Below are 20,699 nucleotides of genomic sequence, written 5' to 3'. Positions count from 1 at the left end.
ATATATAATGTTGTGCTCCCATCATCGTACAGCATGCTACCGGGTGGGGTGGCCTGGTGGGTAACACGGTGGAATGTCAACTGAAAGACCGGGTTCGATTCCTCACTTGATATTTTTGTTCAGAATATATTTTCGGTCCGCTATTCAAGATATACAGTCTTCAAGAAGGACCTGAAGACACTTATTTTCAGAAGAACCAGCTAGTCCAGTGAAAAGTTCATTCAGTATTGTTAAACATAATGACAAGTTATTTTGTTTCCGGCATTGTCAAGACGTTCATTTTTTGTGTCCCCAGCAGTGATTGATTATTACCCACAGCGTCGTAAAGCAATATTTGCATTGGCGTTATTTGAAAGCAATTTGTTGAATTGTTTTAGCCCGTAAGTTGTATATAAACATGAATAAAAGCCTCAAAGATATTTCTATATTAATAAGAATTACTGCCGAAAGCAGTGTCCAATGTACGATTCCCAGCATAAGCATGTGTTTATCAATCACTATCAAATAGTGATGACACCAGGTGTCACAAGCCCGTCACAAACACATGCAAAGGCAAGTCAATTATTCACCTGAAAAAATACGGGAACACAAAGTATAAGTCAATATAGGGAATTGCATCGGACATCATTTTTGTCACTGATGCGTCACATTTGGAAATGTCCTACACATAAAAACTTTTGAAAGTTTTACTGATGAGGCCATGAATGTTGGAACCATGATAAAACAACAGCAAGCGTTGCGTGACACTCTTGGTAGAAATAGCATGCTCGATTGTTCTTTAAAGGTTGTGGCATGGAGACACTAATATAAGTTGTCTGACAAATACCGTCGCTAACACATGTTGAAGGAGTGAGTTTTACTAATAGTATTCCAGTTATATCACAGCGTGTCAGCTCAATGTAGAAGGAAAACCCGAAGTGACGCAGTTTTCCTATGTTCACCACTTTCGTGAAACCCATGAGCACCAGTATGGTGCTTATAAACCTAATCGGAGAGAGCCCGGGATTCGAACCCACATAGGTTTCCGGAGTGCCCAAGGGACGCAACTCTGCACAGCGCATCGCGGTGCCTTAGACGACTGGGCCACCTGTGTCATTTACACGTTGAACACTCGATATATCGTTTATAACGAGGAAACATTATTGTCCCTGCATAATCCAAAAATATATTAGCGCTGTCAGCACTATCATCATAACCTCTGTTGTGCCATACTGCGGATATTTCGACATGTATTCGATCATCCCCAGAACTTCGAAGTACAACTGTTACTAGCCATTTCGACAAGTGAAGATCCGGGGTAGAATAGGTCTTCAGCAACCTTTATTGCCGTAAAAGGCGACTTTGCTTGTCGGAAAAGGCGACTTACGGGATCGGGTGGTCAGGATCGCTGACTTGGTTGATGCATGTCATCTTATCCCAATTGCGTGGATTGATGCTCATGATGCCAATCACTGGATTGTCAGGTCCAGACTCGATTATTTACAGACCGCCGTCATCATAGCTGGAATTTTGCTGAGTGCGGCGTTAAACAACTAACAAACCAAACAAGGAATTTCGTGCTGTGTGTTAAGATGGTCGTATTGATCACTGGTTAGAGGCATCTTTGCTTATGGACTAATATCAGCGTCACATACGGCTTTATTCAAATAATATACGGGGCCTCGTTTAGGTCATCAGAAAACCCTTTTCTTGTGCAATTTTTTTTTAACAGGATTATGGTGAAACGTATACAGTAACTAAAGTTGCATAAATCGTACAGAATTCATGACACATAATACCTAATGTCTCGTAAATCGTAAAATGTTCTTTTCGAACATTTCAATTGCTAACGTCTAAGACAGGATTCACATCAGGCTTTCCTCCCAAATCCAGCTGCCACACCGTGATGTAACTGAATTACTCTCACTCACTCACTCGTCTATGTAGGTATGTATCCCTGAGGAGAGACAAGTTTAACAAGATGCTATTTTTAAAGAGACTTTATTGTCTCTAGTACAAGGAGTAGTGTTGATTCTCACGCTGTTGTTAATCAAGTCATCTGATCTTCAATCTGAAGTGGTATGCCAAACTAATTCACAGGACTCCAACAGCCAGCATCACACCAATAGCGATGACCACTCCACCACCCAACGTGGGTTCCTCTTCACATGCAGTCGAACTGTCACGCATTAATGCAGGTTTACCTACAATTAGGAAAAAAGCGGATTTTGTAATGGTAACAATTCCTCAAAATATTAGGGGACGTAGGGAAGCGGTTGTACCGTTCGCTCGTCACGCCAAAGAACCGGATTCCTTTCCCCCACTGTGTTCCTGGTGTCCCACCGCCGTGATATTGCTGGATAACGCTGAAAGTGGCATAGAACTCAACTCACTCATTCTCTCCAAAATTACCCCCCTCCCCCCACACTCGCGTGATAAGTGCATGCATCCACAAAGTAATACCAAATAAAATGTAAGCCAACTTGATTTTTCATGTTAACTTATGGTAGCAATTCTTCAAAACGCTACGTTTTAGTTATATAAAAAAAGTGTTAATTTTCTGTTGATTCTGCGTATAAATATTATGATTATATCTCCAGGTAAAAAATAAATCTCATTTCCATAAACATTGCTTTTAATAAAAAAAAATAATGTCAATATGTAAATAAATATAATAGTCTTTATGTTGTTTCTGTAAGCAAAAACGGCCCATTCAATTATAATCTGCCATGTAAGAGGCTGATGACAGGAGATGCATTCGTCCATGTGTGACAAATAGGCCTCGCCTTTCAACAGTTGAACTATTCCCAATAAACTCAAATGTCAGCCAACTTACACTCTTAAACGTTTACACCAATACGGCGCACTCCACAAGCTTGGCAAGGCAAATAAACTTTGTCTACAGAATACAAGGTTTAACGTTTATTTATTACCAGGGCGTGAACATATTGCTGTCTGTTGTCGTTGGTGTAGGTCAAGGCAGTTTGTTCCCGGACCAATCACAGAACATGTTACAGTGACATTTTGGGCTACATCGTTTACTGGAATGGAAACATCGCCAGCCAACTCATCATATGTATGTTCAGCTTCGTAGATTTTCAACTGAAAATAGAAATTAATGTACTGACAGCGTAAAAATATTGTTTAACGCTGCAAAATCCGTTTTATATCTTTCTCCATCAATTGATGGATAAACGTTAACTATGAGTGAGTTGATAATATATTTTTAGCATTGCTGTCATCACTATCTTGTCAGCACCATATGCGTTCTCGTGGGTTTCACCAAAGTAGTATAAAATAATTATACTTCTAAGACCTGCATCACTTCGGGATTTCCTGCTACATCAAGTTGACACGCCATGATATAACTGAAATACTGTCCAAAGTGGAGCTAAACTAAACTCACTCAATCACTATGAAGGACCAATACACATTTTGACCACCAGCTTTGTTCGGCTCTTTCGACACACACATGATACTGTAAACAAATAATATCACGTGGCACAATTAACATCTATCGTTTCTTACGTCACTAAATACAATTATACCTGTCTACATTCATTGTTACATTTATAATACGTTCATGGGTATTGATCTTTAATCGAAAAAAACAAATAAGGCTATAATAGAATCCAAATTTTCTGGAGTGTGAAATGTAATACAGCATAACTGTAAACATTCGGGAGTATGATGCAAAACACGTGTCACGGGTTGCTCACCGTGACGTTAACTCGTGGGTCTGCGCTTAATCCAGTACATACGTCCGCAAAACGAAACGTATCAGCTAGAAGTGGTTCACAGTTAACTTTGAGTCCTGATACAGCATCCCCTAGGTCCTCTGAAACATACGTATTAGGCAATCCAATACAATCAATACAGGTTAAACATATCTGGAAGATATCACTTCAAAGAAACATTTCAGGCCTCAAAGTTGCCACTAGTACGGTAGCCAATGCGACCTAAATTTCAATTTGTCTACTGTCTAAAATTCCGAGGTTGCCAAATGGCTACCCTGAAAAGCATCTTGTGGCGATTAAATTCTATTGCAACATGTATGTAGACACAAAAAGAAATAACAGCTGATCTTGGAAAGAAATATCTACTAATTAATAATTGTACTGGCAAATAATTCCTCCTAAAGTCGATAATGAACAGAAATACAAAAATATTAATGGTATTAGTATTATATTTCAGTTCACAATTGTTCATTGGATAAGCAAGACTATACCTATATAACCTGGTAACATAAATTGCATTATTGCCCGAGTCACAAGTAACAAAACTCAAATACAGGTTCCACTAATATACAATTCCAAAACTAGTGCTATGACTTGTCCATATTATAATAGTTATTTGATAAAAGATCATTTGAAATGCTTTTGGCTACCTACAATTAATACTGGCTTGACTTCTTGATTTTACCACTGGCTACCTGGTAAAAATTTGATTTCACAATGAGGATAATCATGGGCGTCAACTGAAAGACTGACATACACCAACATTTGAGGTGACAGAGAGACAAGGCACTGCCCCAGCCTAGCATCTTTAAATGAAGGCACACATTGTTTTAAAGGGTTATACATGTTCCATGCTTCAATGCAATGAGTTTCATTGTACACTAAAGCAACCCAGAGGTGACATTGTATTTAGCATATTCATGCGCACAGATTTGCTAAATTCAGTTATCTCCAACATCGTTTAACAATTCAATATACAATTATCCCACTGGTCTATCGTGTCAAGACTATAATCTGTATCAATACGCAATCCATGACAACAAGATCAGTTTAAGTTTTCAGCTTACCATATGTAGTCACGTGACAAGTCTTCCTGAGTGGGTCTGTGCCATCACGACAAATCCAGGTACCTGAATCAAGTGTCGTGAAGTTCTTGATGCGAAGTATGTGTTTTTCATCAGAGCGTAACACCACCTCATAATTCTGAGTGTTTACATAGCATCTATCAGGATTCCGCAGGCATGTTACCACTTCAATATGATCCGGCCGGGACCACCCTATAGACTGGTATACCCCCGCGATGTCACAGGTGATGTTGATAGCCTGACCAATGCATGAAGCTTCAGGGCAGGATGTACTTGTTTCTGCTGCGTCTGTGAACATTGCAGTCATGGTTATGCTCAAAGGCAAATTTTACTGATGAAAATAATCATATGGCAGTACAGGGTAGCTTCATGTTGCTGTCATGGGTGGTTGGGTAAACAGGAAAATCATGCATCATATTTTGTTTTCGTTTGAGTTTGAACAGTCATTTCACCAGAAGTATGCTTCGAAATTCCCAACACGGTGTGTGATAATATGATCTGAGATACTCTTGCATTTGAGTATGAACATGTGCTTGAAGGTGTGGAACGTAATGGCTCAGACGTATTTGTAATAACAATAACCGATTAGTCTATATACCTATAGTGATATTTGATAAATGTAAGATACATCTAATTAACAAGATAACTTTGCATTACGGGAACAAAATACGATAATATATGTATTACTCTCAATGTGAAGAGATCAGCCGTTTGATAATAATACACCTTTATTAAACAGTGCTTGATAACATTACGTGCAACAGCCTTTTTTCAGGAATCACAACATCCAGGTCGTGCCATGGCCCTCCGGGTCTCCAGGTTTAAACCCAATCGAACATTTATGGGGTGCACTGAATCAGCGACTGTGATTCATGCCAGTTTTTGTTTGTTTGTTTATTTGTTGTTTAACGCCGCACTCAGCAATATTCCAACTATAAGACGGCGGTCTGTAAACTATCGAATCTGGACCAGACAATCCTGTGACTGACATTAGGAGCATCGATCCACGCAATTGGGATACGATACGCATCAACCAAGTCAGCGAGCCTGACCACACGATTTTAGGGATGCATGGGTTGCTAACAACCACAGAACCTCCGACAGTTGACACAAGCACTGCAGTCAGTGTTGGTGAACATGTACATTCCCTTGCCCGCAATTCGGGATCTGATTGCTTCCATTGAACGACGCTGCCAACCAGTTTCGGACTTTAATGGTGGCCATACGAGCATTGATAACAGATGACCTTCTGATGAAAATCTACTGTTTTATATTGAACCTGGGTCAGTGCTTTTTGTTTTTTATAAATAAATACATTTTAAAATCCTACCTGCCTCTGTAGTTAGAGAAAAAACATTATGAAGCTTTATGAAACCTAATAAATTCTTTGGACGAACGCATTCATTACATGAAATGTCTCCAACTGTAGGAACAATAGAAGGTTAACACCCTCACCTTCCACTTGTAATGCAAGAACCATCACAAGAACATGTGTCAGTGAGGGGATCATATTCATCCTACACTCCGCCCTAGGAGAAAAAAAAACACATGACAAAATATATGTTCTAACCTTGAATGAATTCTTGTATATCCTAACAGACTTTTATAGTATATTTGTGAAGATACATGCGAAAACGTTCGCAATGGCAATGGAATAGCAATTATATTGATTATCATGAATGTATAATGCAGGTGGAAGTTATACACATACACTGATATGTGTTTCCTTTAAAACATACAGATACAGTAGATACATCATGATGTCGTGTGTCTTCACCTTAAATGACATATATACGACCTTCGAGTGCGTCATTAAATCAAACTGTCTTCGGAAAGTATAGTCAATGCTTGTATGTTTGTTCAACAGAGTTGATTGATGGGAGATGTGACTGTCGATACAATCAGTTGCACCGATTTGCAGGAATTTGCAAGAAATGTTATGCAATAATTATCTTATCATAATGTAATAGCGACGTTTCGGTATAGATCCTTATACCTTTGTCAAGCAAGACTGTACATGGTACAGAATTATTTATAATAGGTGAAGGATAAACAGTGACGATAATTTGCATAAATGAGAGAGATTAACATGAGCAGGTTAAATATCGACAACAGAAGGGTAATAAGGTAACAACATGATGGACAGAGTGAGTGGGTGAGCTGAGTTTAAACCCCGCTTTTGACAGTATTCCAGTTATATCACGGCGTGTGGGAGGAAAGCCCGAAGTGATGCAGGTCTCAGACGTTTACCACTTCGGTGAAACCAACGTGCACGGGTGTGGTGCTGACAAACCTAGAAACATAATCGGATCGATCCACGATTCGAACCCAAAATCATAGGTTTCTGGCGTGCCCAAAGGACGCAACTCTGCACAGCGAATCGCGGCGCCTAAGACGACTGGGCCACCTGTGCCCCCTGATGGACAGCGAACACATGACGAGGAAACCATTATACATGAAGTCAATTGCTCAGAAGCTGCTTACATAGATTGTGTCTACTTTGTCATCCGACATCTTCTAAGAAATGCCCGTCAAACAATAATTATCAGCCTATAAAAATGTCAGTTGTCAATTTTGCGTTCTGAGATAATACATTCAGCGTTAGAAATTGGCACCGTCCTATAGTCCTTGCCAATTACTGCCCAATAATTAAGGGATCATGAGGACTAGTAGAAGTTTTGGTACATGTTATCATTTTAGGACTAGTGGACTAAAACTGTTAGTTTCTACCACTGGTTACATAGCATTATGGTTCTATTGGTAAGATATAACACATTATGGATACAGGTAAATATCGACCCACAACTGTACCGGGTATTGTTATACCATTCATTAATTAGTGTCGTTTTTAGCAATTAGTTGATCGAGGTCAGAATCGAAAAAGTTGTCATCAGATAAGTCAATATTACCAGCCAAATGATTTAAGGGGCGGTGGTGTAGCCCAGTGACTAGAGCGTTTTGCTCGTCACGCCGAATGCCCGGGTTCGATTCCCCACTTAAGTACAAATGGGTGAAGCCCATTTCTAGTGTCCCCTGTCGTGATATTGCTGGAATATTGCTAAAAGCAGCGTAAAACCATACTCCCTCACTATAAAGTTATTTGAGTTATAATGTTCCTTTAATATATTGCAAATATTTATCATGTCCTGAACAGTCTAAACAGCGGATGAGGTGGGGTGTAATGGTGTTTAAAGTCGCGTTCAGGATTATTGCACTATATGTGTGTACTAATCGTGACTAATGTCAGTGTTATAGATATAGTGCTTGCCCATTGAGATACTATGCTGCAGTATAACATGGATACCCCACTCAGATACAGTATGCTGACTCCGAGCCCACCAATCCTAGTTTTATCCCCTTAATGCCGAGCGCCTGGCATTGTAACAACAAAAACTATGGCTGGGGATCGAATCACCGACCACAGACGCCCTATCACCTAAACCTGGGAGGCGGTCATAATTAGAATAACAGCTGAATAACAGAAAGTGACTACGTAATCCCTTTAAATCAGTGCTGCCTATAAACTGCCTATCATATCTTTCGGACACACCACAATTAACTCCGCGTTAACAAGTTTTAAATAACTATATATTTTAAAGAACTTTAGTGACACGTTTTTTCAGTGGAAAGGGCATACACACAGATAAATGATTATCAATATATGATTCACTGAATCAGGAAGTGAGAAAATTGGCCTCACAAGTGGCAGTCACAAGATAGATCTAAATTGTTAAATGATGTGATGCTAAGTTTCTAACAAAATTATCCATAAAAAAGCCTGTTGTTCTTAACCATGACATACACTGATTCATTAAAGCAATATCCGTCTTCACTGAATATGAGCATGATGTTCGCGATGGGATGGGGAAACACACGACAATTTTTTAAACATAGATTTGTAGATTTGCTGAAGGAGCGAGGTGTTAACCTGACGACTAGAAGTGTATCACATACACACTGTATGTCTAGGGAAATGTGTGGGAATTTAGAACACTGAAGCCGGGAATTAAAATTCGATTAACTTACGAAGAGAGATGTGTTGTTCAAGAGAGCAGGATGTCGTGACTGGTTACAAGGACTTGGAATGCGTAAATGAACATACAAACTTCCGTGTCTCAATTTCAGAATATTGTGAAAATTCGGAGAATTGTGTCCTGTATGAAACCTTCAAAGCTATTTCTCGGTTTCAAACAGTAAACGGATACATATGCAGTCCACACACGCGGACATGCCGACTGAAAGGCTCTAACCAGCCAAATGTGCCACAAATAAATACAGTTATGTGAACTGGAGGGCGGACACAATGCCAAGTATTCCGTGAATCGGAAGTACATTCAGTAATGTGATGAAACCATTTTATCAATTATAACTCACCCGGGCTATCGGCCAGCGTGATATTATATCACAACCTTTCAGTCAGTCGTCAATTGGCCGTTTCTTTATTACAGTAGAGCTATGAATCGGTGACATTTCCGTTCCTGCTTCAGTTAATCATAAAATCCAGTTTAAACATTTTAATATAAAAGAATGTTAAAGATATGAGCAGTTTCAAGAAAACCTGAACAAGCTTCAAAATTAACATCCATCACTGAATGCAATGGGTCAATGCTCAATAGTGCTAATTTTGAGAGAGTTTTAGCTATATTATTACATATATCCCCTCAACCAGAAGTGGCATAACGCTTTTAACATCTTCAGTTAATGGAAGTTTAATATTTATATTAGGCTGCTGATAGTAAATCACATTTCAAATTTGTGAGCTGAATCTGAATGCAATGGGTCAATAGTGCTACTTTTGAGAGAGTTTTAGCTATATCATTATATCCCCTCAACCAGAAGTAGGATAACGCTTTTAACATCTTCAATTCATGGAAGTTTAATATTTATATTAGGCTGCTGATAGTAAATCACATTTCAAACTTGTGAGCTGAATCTGAATGCAATGGGTCAATAGTGCTAATTTTGAGAGAGTTTTAGCTATATTATTACACATATCTCCTCAACCAGAAGTTGGATAATGCTTTTAACATCTACAATTAATGGAAGTTTAAGATTTTCATTAGGCTGCTGATAGTTAAATCACATTTCAAACTATTGAGCTGAATCTGAATGCAATGGGTCAATAGTGCTAAATTTGAGAGAGTTTTAGCTATATTATTACACATATCCTTCCAACCAGAAATGGGATAACACTTTTAACATCTACATTTAATGGAATTTTAAGATTTCCATTTGACTGCTCATAGTATGTCACATATCAAAATTGTGAGCAGTAACTGAATGCAATGGGTCAATAATATTCATTTTGAGAGAGGTTTTGAGACATTATTACACATATCCCCTCAACCAGAACTGCCATAACGCTTTTAAGATCTACATTTCCTTTTTCCTGATTTTAGACATTCACATTTCAAACTTGTGAGCAGAATTTCAAAGCCTCCAAAGCATTAATTTTGAAAGCGTGTTAACTTTACTATTACACATATCCCTTAAACAGCACCTTTAAATTCTACAATTAATGGAATTTTAAGATTTCCTTTTCAACTGATTATTGTGAATCACATTTGAAATTTGTCAGAAGAATCTGAATGCCATTGTTCAATGATGCTAATTTTGAGAGATTTTTAATAATATTATTACACATATCCATTCAACCAGAAATTGGATAACGCTTATAAACAAACTACAATTAACAGAATTCTAAGATTTCCTTTCAGCTCATGATAGTAAATCCCACTTAAAACGTTTGAGAAGAATCTGAATGCAATGGGTGCTAATATGAGAGATTTGTAACAGTATTTCCCTGGGTATCTGACAATTCTCAAAGTTAAGTAGATTCTTATCAAATAAAAACTAATAATTCTAATAATATCTGTTTTTGTTATACTGTAAGTGTTGACTTATGAAGAATGACTTAACTATATTATCACCATAACAACCACATGAAACCTTAAAATTTCTACTACCTAACCTCATTAGCATCTTTGCCATGTGAGTATGTGATTTGTTAGATATGACAGTCTTTTGGCCTAGTTACTGTAATTTTAGAATAAAATATCAACAACTTATTTCATTTAGAGTTACACCCCTTCCTTAAAAACAGGCTGTAGTACACAATATACTTGTCATATCCCTTGTCCATAGTCCTTTTTTTTGCTTTTTTTTAAAACTCTTTCATTACAGACTTGTGAGTAAAATCTGAATGCAATAGGTCAATATTAAGACCTTTTTTTACATTTTTTAGGCCTCTACACACATATCCAATTGACCATGACTAGCACGAGAGGCACAATTTGTGTTTGTTTGAATTTTGTTTCATGCCACACTCGGCAATACGTCATCTATATCAGCGGTAGAAACTAACACTTTCAGTCCACTAGTCCTTATAATGATAACATATAGCAAAACCTCTAAAAATGGCAAATATCTACCAGTCCTTATGATACCTTTACTATTGGGAAGTTTGGTAAGGACTACAGGACTAGTGCCAATTTCTAACACTGTATATGAAGGCGGTCTGTAAAGAATCGAGCCTGGACTTGATACTATATATTTAGGCTAGATTGTGCGACGACATGCAGTCGTCACCGAGCCTGGCTTGCCGGTGTTCCACAATAATATTTCCTCCTCATTCGACAAACATGGGTTGCTGTGGTCAGAAGCCACACAGAAAAAAGTAAAAAGTAAAGGTATAATCACCTACATTGACAGTCTCACCTTAGAAACATCACCCGCTTGGCCTTTCAGCGCAAGTAGCAGACGTCCGTTGTGAACAAGTTCTGGAGGGGGGATAACTCTAACTGTTGCTTAGTCCGGCAAATATTAATGTCAATGATGATAGAATATCGGACAATACGTTCAAATCTCTATTGGTTATAGTGGATTTTTAAATCTAGTCTAATGTCTTTTGCTGGTCATTTTATAGCCTTTCTAACTATTACAATTATATACATGCTGACCAGGAAGGTGACTGTTGCAATATTAGATATGATAATATTTTATTTGTGAGAAAAAGGGAAGAGGGCGAAAAAACCTCAAAGGAGCATATTTTTTTCAAAAAAGTGATCAATTTAAAAACATTTCACAAACTCTCCCACATCTTTTATTCTAAATTACTTATGCCCGGTATGTCTTGTATATGTTACATACACCTCCCACGCTATTTCTAAAGTGACTCTACAGAGATGCGTCCTCTTGGGCAAGACAGAAAACTGTGATAGTGGGTTCGAATTAAATTTCTAGGTTTGTCACGCATCACTTCTTGTTTCCTCCCATATTAAGCCGACACGCCGTGATATAACTGAAGTACTGTATAAAGCAGCGTTAGACACGCCGTGATATAACTGAAGTACTGTATAAAGCAGTGTTAGACACGCCGTGATATAACTGAAGTACTGTATAAAGCAGCGTTAGACACGCCGTGGTATAACTGAAGTACTGTATAAAGCAGTGTTAGACACGCCGTGGTATAACTGAAGTACTGTATAAAGCAGTGTTAGACACGCCGTGATATAACTGAAGTACTGTATAAAGCAGTGTTAGACACGCCGTGGTATAACTGAAGTACTGTATAAAGCAGTGTTAGACACGCCGTGATATAACTGAAGTACTGTATAAAGCAGTGTTAGACACGCCGTGATATAACTGAAGTACTGTATAAAGCAGTGTTAGACACGCCGTGATATAACTGAAGTACTGTATAAAGCAGTGTTAGACACGCCGTGGTATAACTGAAGTACTGTATAAAGCAGCGTTAGACCCGCCGTGGTATAACTGAAGTACTGTATAAAGCAGTGTTAGACACGCTGTTGTATAACTGAAGTACTGTATAAAGCAGTGTTAGACACTCCGTGGTATAACTGAAGTACTGTATAAAGCAGTGTTAGACACGCCGTGGTATAACTGAACTACTGTATAAAGCAGCGTTAGAGGTTACACACAACCAAATGTTTTCCCATAGACTTCTATAGTAACGTTATGATTTTTTTAAAAATAACTAAGCATTCAACAGCTATTACCTGTACGTGTGTGCACAGTTTGGCCTTAGAGCAGCAATAAAAAAAATAAAAATGACTAGCTTAGTCAGCTCCTTTTCCGAGTACCGGAAGCTAAACACACCACCCCCAGTTTCGCACCAAATGTCACCTACTTGAAAATAGCTGTGGTCACATTCAGCATAAGTCATCATGTTGAAAAAGACAGTACTAAATATAGAAAAACATGGTCAGTTTTAATAACTGGATGGATGTACATTTGAAAGACATAAAAATCTTACAGAATATCCTCCAATCACAGCCTGCAGATATCTCTCGATCTGCACTGAAGGCTCCCTACGAAAACCGCACTATCCAAACTGGTACTGATTTGGTGTAGTAGAACCTGTAGACAAATCAGAATATATTTGCACTTGTCAAATCTGTGATTTATATATTGTATATATATGTAGCTTCTCAGAAAAAAAATGGAAATTGGATTAAACTTCACTACTTGTTCCTATCCAGCATGTCTATATGGCACCAGAATACATAGTTTTGATGCACAGAAAGAGTTGTGAGAGTTTAATGATGTACACTTCATCAATGTTTTACAAAAGGTATTTCTGTATTAATAAAGAAGTTTTTACTTTCATGCACTGACCATGGAAGTTCATTTATATTTCATTAAAGATGGTGGTCAGGGGTCAATTCTATAAATGATTGAGGCTGCATAGATCATATCACCCAAAAATATTTTTTCGACTAAAAAAATTGAAAAAATCTTTAAACCTCAAAACCAGTTACAATACATATTTAAAAATGAGTAGTGGTCTGTTGTTTGCCTTCCTTTGCTGACATCATCAGAACATAGCAGAGTCTGCTACATTCATGGAATATGGTTTTGACACTTATGACATGATGCGATTGATATTGTTTGAGATTGCTCGAACTTACACCAACCATTGTTTATATAATTAAACACTCAAATGGCTGTCAGCATTTGGTAAATCATCTATGGAGGGGCTATCACAAATGTTTGTGCTTTCATATACTCCAAAAATGAAAAGTATAATCCTCTATGATATAGGCTGATGACATAAGTACACATGGAAAGGAATCAGAAAAAAATCTCAAAATTGGACAGAGAGCATGGAATTCAGGCCAACAATAAGCAAGGGACACATTAAGCAGCTTTAAAGTCATCATATATGTAAGGCTGGATAATGAACTTTACCAGAAAATAGGAAGTAAAGGGGTGCATTGTTAACAGCAATCTCAAACACTGACCAGTGAACCATACCGCCTATTAAAGCCGAGAAATTGAAATGGACCCTCAAGTAGAAAAAAGCTTGTTGAAACCACAACATGGAAGGAAATTACACTTAACTCTATTGATTTATTTAGTTAAGACTTTAAAATACTCACAGGACATCAAACATTCTTACTGTTTAATGTTTCAAGGTGGCTAAACTTGCTTATTTCAGTTATTTGCCAGTTTCAATGAAACAAAGTTAAAATTCCATATAATTTTGAAAATGTACAGCTTATCCTGACATAAATGTAATTCTTTTTATTCACAATTAACAGTGTCATGCAATACCAGCTTAAAATAGTGTTTCTCTCCAATAATTTATGGGTTTATAGGGGAATGAAAGATACAATGCATTTTACTGAACAGGGGAGATAATTTAGTTTTGTCGAACACTATCACATTCTTTAAAGATGATTTCAGAACCATAATGTTACATTCCAAAAGAGCCAGTGGATATTATTTTCATCTAAGCAGGTTCTGGGACTGGTGTATAGCCCTTACTTCATGTTTGCAAACTAAAAAACTGCACAATGAGGCATTAAGGGAGCACTGTCAGAAATGTCTAGTGCATGAGGGTGATCTTATTATGGCACTTGATAGTGAGCAACAGAGGGGCCTCAAGTGGACTGGGGTTCTTAAATGTACTTACTGTACCTACATGTCCAAGTTCCACAACTTCTACAAGGTAATAAAGCGCAGCGAGGCAAAACAAGGGTTGTCGATCACACACTGCCAACACCGGACTTCGGATCAGCTTCTCCAAATGCCAAATATGATGTCGAAACTCCTACTTCTTCTGCGTGAGTGCACATATACCTCCCCAGTCAACATCAGGCATGTGAAAAGCTGAAAAAAGTGTTCAGACAATATCAAATGGCAAACCAGTTTGGATATAACAGCCAGGAGTCAGTTCTTGAGGGGACAAAATAATTATTTGAAAGTTATATGAGTGAAAAATAAGTCTGTTTTAAGAAACTTAATAGAAAAATAGCATCATTCATTCACACAAGAGCACCTAACAGAAAGACATATTGGTATGCTACATTGTTTACTATAAATAAGGGGATGTTTGACATATTCTGCTGTCAGCAGTGTACATGCTTCATATTCAAGATAACGGCATCGCGTAACTTGACTGGCAAGCGATTGACACAAGGCAGAAATTGTTGTGGCAGTGGTGACTTTATCCTAATTTGTTGTCAAATTCATCAGTTTCAACAAATTCAGAAGGCAGGAGGAGGGTTTGTTGGACAGAGGTACCCTGGGGGGTTCGTGCTGAGTTAGACCACAATACGAAGCAACATTCATTTCCAGCCCATCCAAATGCTCCATTCAACCCAAAATGTCCCCAACTTCACTGTCATTATTTTTAAATTTGCCTCCATGGTGTATCCATGGTGAAATATAAACAGAAAAGCATGTAAAGTATGAATTACTGAAATGTGCACTCACCCTACAGGTTACACACAACCAAATGTTTTCCCATAGACTTCTATAGTAACGTTATGATTTTTTTAAAAATAACTAAGCATTCAACAGCTATTACCTGTACGTGTGTGCACAGTTTGGCCTTAGAGCAGCAATAAAAAAAATAAAAATGACTAGCTTAGTCAGCTCCTTTTCCGAGTACCGGAAGCTAAACACACCACCCCCAGTTTCGCACCAAATGTCACCTACTTGAAAATAGCTGTGGTCACATTCAGCATAAGTCATCATGTTGAAAAAGACAGTACTAAATATAGAAAAACATGGTCAGTTTTAATAACTGGATGGATGTACATTTGAAAGACATAAAAATCTTACAGAATATCCTCCAATCACAGCCTGCAGATATCTCTCGATCTGCACTGAAGGCTCCCTACGAAAACCGCACTATCCAAACTGGTACTGATTTGGTGTAGTAGAACCTGTAGACAAATCAGAATATATTTGCACTTGTCAAATCTGTGATTTATATATTGTATATATATGTAGCTTCTCAGAAAAAAAATGGAAATTGGATTAAACTTCACTACTTGTTCCTATCCAGCATGTCTATATGGCACCAGAATACATAGTTTTGATGCACAGAAAGAGTTGTGAGAGTTTAATGATGTACACTTCATCAATGTTTTACAAAAGGTATTTCTGTATTAATAAAGAAGTTTTTACTTTCATGCACTGACCATGGAAGTTCATTTATATTTCATTAAAGATGGTGGTCAGGGGTCAATTCTATAAATGATTGAGGCTGCATAGATCATATCACCCAAAAATATTTTTTCGACTAAAAAAATTGAAAAAATCTTTAAACCTCAAAACCAGTTACAATACATATTTAAAAATGAGTAGTGGTCTGTTGTTTGCCTTCCTTTGCTGACATCATCAGAACATAGCAGAGTCTGCTACATTCATGGAATATGGTTTTGACACTTATGACATGATGCGATTGATATTGTTTGAGATTGCTCGAACTTACACCAACCATTGTTTATATAATTAAACACTCAAATGGCTGTCAGCATTTGGTAAATCATCTATGGAGGGGCTATCACAAATGTTTGTGCTTTCATATACTCCAAAAATGAAAAGTATAATCCTCTATGATATAGGCTGATGACATAAGTACACATGGAAAGGAATCAGAAAAAAATCTCAAAATTGGACAGAGAGCATGGAATTCAGGCCAACAATAAGCAAGGGACACATTAAGCAGCTTTAAAGTCATCATATATGTAAGGCTGGATAATGAACTTTACCAGAAAATAGGAAGTAAAGGGGTGCATTGTTAACAGCAATCTCAAACACTGACCAGTGAACCATACCGCCTATTAAAGCCGAGAAATTGAAATGGACCCTCAAGTAGAAAAAAGCTTGTTGAAACCACAACATGGAAGGAAATTACACTTAACTCTATTGATTTATTTAGTTAAGACTTTAAAATACTCACAGGACATCAAACATTCTTACTGTTTAATGTTTCAAGGTGGCTAAACTTGCTTATTTCAGTTATTTGCCAGTTTCAATGAAACAAAGTTAAAATTCCATATAATTTTGAAAATGTACAGCTTATCCTGACATAAATGTAATTCTTTTTATTCACAATTAACAGTGTCATGCAATACCAGCTTAAAATAGTGTTTCTCTCCAATAATTTATGGGTTTATAGGGGAATGAAAGATACAATGCATTTTACTGAACAGGGGAGATAATTTAGTTTTGTCGAACACTATCACATTCTTTAAAGATGATTTCAGAACCATAATGTTACATTCCAAAAGAGCCAGTGGATATTATTTTCATCTAAGCAGGTTCTGGGACTGGTGTATAGCCCTTACTTCATGTTTGCAAACTAAAAAACTGCACAATGAGGCATTAAGGGAGCACTGTCAGAAATGTCTAGTGCATGAGGGTGATCTTATTATGGCACTTGATAGTGAGCAACAGAGGGGCCTCAAGTGGACTGGGGTTCTTAAATGTACTTACTGTACCTACATGTCCAAGTTCCACAACTTCTACAAGGTAATAAAGCGCAGCGAGGCAAAACAAGGGTTGTCGATCACACACTGCCAACACCGGACTTCGGATCAGCTTCTCCAAATGCCAAATATGATGTCGAAACTCCTACTTCTTCTGCGTGAGTGCACATATACCTCCCCAGTCAACATCAGGCATGTGAAAAGCTGAAAAAAGTGTTCAGACAATATCAAATGGCAAACCAGTTTGGATATAACAGCCAGGAGTCAGTTCTTGAGGGGACAAAATAATTATTTGAAAGTTATATGAGTGAAAAATAAGTCTGTTTTAAGAAACTTAATAGAAAAATAGCATCATTCATTCACACAAGAGCACCTAACAGAAAGACATATTGGTATGCTACATTGTTTACTATAAATAAGGGGATGTTTGACATATTCTGCTGTCAGCAGTGTACATGCTTCATATTCAAGATAACGGCATCGCGTAACTTGACTGGCAAGCGATTGACACAAGGCAGAAATTGTTGTGGCAGTGGTGACTTTATCCTAATTTGTTGTCAAATTCATCAGTTTCAACAAATTCAGAAGGCAGGAGGAGGGTTTGTTGGACAGAGGTACCCTGGGGGGTTCGTGCTGAGTTAGACCACAATACGAAGCAACATTCATTTCCAGCCCATCCAAATGCTCCATTCAACCCAAAATGTCCCCAACTTCACTGTCATTATTTTTAAATTTGCCTCCATGGTGTATCCATGGTGAAATATAAACAGAAAAGCATGTAAAGTATGAATTACTGAAATGTGCACTCACCCTACAGGTTACACACAACCAAATGTTTTCCCATAGACTTCTATAGTAACGTTATGATTTTTTTAAAAATAACTAAGCATTCAACAGCTATTACCTGTACGTGTGTGCACAGTTTGGCCTTAGAGCAGCAATAAAAAAAATAAAAATGACTAGCTTAGTCAGCTCCTTTTCCGAGTACCGGAAGCTAAACACACCACCCCCAGTTTCGCACCAAATGTCACCTACTTGAAAATAGCTGTGGTCACATTCAGCATAAGTCATCATGTTGAAAAAGACAGTACTAAATATAGAAAAACATGGTCAGTTTTAATAACTGGATGGATGTACATTTGAAAGACATAAAAATCTTACAGAATATCCTCCAATCACAGCCTGCAGATATCTCTCGATCTGCACTGAAGGCTCCCTACGAAAACCGCACTATCCAAACTGGTACTGATTTGGTGTAGTAGAACCTAGACACGCCGTGGTATAACTGAAGTACTGTATAAAGCAGCGTTAGATCCAACACACTCACCAATTGCGTATGTTATCATGTACACAATACACACAACATCATTATTATTAAATCTAACTTGATAATCGCAGCAATATTAACAAAACATGATTTGGAGACTTTTAAAATATTACAAAAAAGGACACACCAATTGCTAGAAGGAAGAGAATTTAGAACACATGCTTTTTTCGTCGTTTACTGCAGCACTCAGAAATATTCAACATATTTTTTTTATAATTAAACTACTGCAATGTACCATTCCTCATATATACTCTTCAAAAAAAGAAACGCAAAGCCAGATTTGTGTGAGGAATAAAAATACATTTATACGAGTAACCGTACACGGTATTGTGCCAAAATGTTGTGGAGAGAACATAACGCTACTCCAGCCAAACCTGACCACTTCCTGTACGCAGTTTCCGGCGTAATGTTCTCATGATTCGTCGCATTGCCTGACATCTCTCCATCGCGGTTGAGGCCATACCCTGTGTTGACGACACCAATGCAGTCGTTGTTGACGATGTTGTCGACTCAATATGACGCGTCGAACAGGACGTCTTGTTAGTAGACCTGCTACTCTTAAACGGTTTCGTACGGTCTGGTTGGAGATTCTGCGCAGGCCGGGTATTTGCGATGAGGTTGAGATGGCTGTGGTCGTCCTTTCACGAAGGTGGCGCAGTCGGATGTAGCGATCTTGGGCGGGGGTGGTTACTCTCCGGGCAGACTCTTTACCCACTACACGGATGCGGTAGATACTCTTTGAATAACTAACGTTAACTATTCACATAATTGTTCATGTGTCGCCAATAGCGATGCAACAGAGGTCACTCACTTCAGCTAGTCGACCACAAACATGCCCAGTAGCCAACCTACACACAGCTATGATCAAGGTAATTTTTTCTATGGGGGTGGGGGTTAAAGCGTTCGCTCGTCACGCCGAAGACCCGGGTTCCATTCCCGACATGGGTGCAATGTGTGAAGCCCATTTCTGGTGTCCCCAGCCGTGATATTGCTGGAATATTGCTAAAAGCGGCGTAGAGCCATACTCACTCACTCACTCACTTTCTTTCTATGAGGCATTACATACATACTACAGGTACTACTTAGATCGTTAAATAATGGATGCACCTTCCGTGGTTCCAGGGCGAGTGAAAAAGACTCCAGAAACCGTTGGTTGCAAAAAGGAGAAATCATGTTATATTTTGTTCCCACGTATTCAACATCAAGTTTCTATCGTGCTGTGTGTTACGTGTTCTTGTTACGGTTGTAAACAACATGGTCTACAAAACCAGTTGTCTGTGGTGACCGTCAACATGTCCAAGCGATCACATTGTTACGATCCTAGTGTATCCGGAATCCCGGGTTGTATAGGTGAGGTGAGGTGAAATGGGGTTTAACGTCGCGTCCAAGATTATTACACTTATATAGCGACGTGCATATACGTGTGTGTGTGTGTGGATACTTGTACTAGTCCGGACTGATGCCGATTTATAGTGCTAGCTCACTGAGATACCATGCCGCAGTTTAACATGAACACCCCACTCAGACACAGTATACTGACTCCAAGCCGACCAGTCCTTGTTTTGGCCCCTTAATGTCGAGTGCCAGACAGGGTAACAACAAGTACCATCTTTTAACGTCTTTTGGTATGACGCGGCTTGGGATCGAACCCCGGACCTTCCGCTCTCCGGGCGGACGCTCTACCACTAGACCACGGAGGCGGTCGGGTTGTATAGGTCACTACAGCTGGAGCCCAATTCACAAGCCGGCGTATGAGGACTGTGTGGGCAGCAGTGTGTGACCTGGTTGATTGTGTGTCACCGTGACATCATAGAGAAGGTATCGG

General features: G+C 38.4%; 1 protein-coding gene and 1 long non-coding RNA gene across 2 annotated transcripts; both read right to left on the bottom strand.

Moving 5' to 3' along the window:
• Positions 1–2,073: 2,073 nt before the first annotated feature.
• LOC139457742 (uncharacterized) lies at positions 2,074–11,558 on the bottom strand. The gene is made up of 6 exons (XM_071239092.1): positions 11,519–11,558; positions 6,257–6,330; positions 4,784–5,089; positions 3,699–3,817; positions 2,913–3,081; positions 2,074–2,183 (listed from the first exon to the last, which is right to left on the bottom strand). Exons 1-6 carry the CDS (start codon positions 11,527–11,529, stop codon positions 2,074–2,076), a joined length of 789 nt encoding a protein of 262 aa, XP_071095193.1. The 5' UTR covers positions 11,530–11,558.
• Positions 11,559–14,742: 3,184 nt separating this feature from the next.
• LOC139457741 (uncharacterized) lies at positions 14,743–18,806 on the bottom strand. Its single transcript, XR_011652626.1, has 4 exons — positions 18,709–18,806; positions 17,555–17,751; positions 15,893–15,996; positions 14,743–14,935 (listed from the first exon to the last, which is right to left on the bottom strand). It is a non-coding gene; the product is annotated as an uncharacterized lncRNA (long non-coding RNA).
• Positions 18,807–20,699: the final 1,893 nt, after the last annotated feature.

This window comes from Haliotis cracherodii, unplaced genomic scaffold (assembly GCF_022045235.1).
Source record: "Haliotis cracherodii isolate W230 unplaced genomic scaffold, xgHalCrac1.p SCAF_12, whole genome shotgun sequence".
Taxonomy (NCBI): domain Eukaryota; kingdom Metazoa; phylum Mollusca; class Gastropoda; order Lepetellida; family Haliotidae; genus Haliotis; species Haliotis cracherodii.
This window is presented reverse-complemented; position numbering and strand designations above follow the sequence as displayed.

What these genes read in the sequence shown, in the direction of transcription:
- LOC139457742 (XM_071239092.1), bottom strand. An exon ending in TCTTGCATTACAAGTGGAAG is followed by an intron (nt 5,090 to 6,256) that starts GTGAGGGTGTTA and finishes CAATGTTCACAG; the next exon opens with ACGCAGCAGAAACAAGTACA. An exon ending in TTGTCACGTGACTACATATG is followed by an intron (nt 3,818 to 4,783) that starts GTAAGCTGAAAA and finishes CGTATGTTTCAG; the next exon opens with AGGACCTAGGGGATGCTGTA.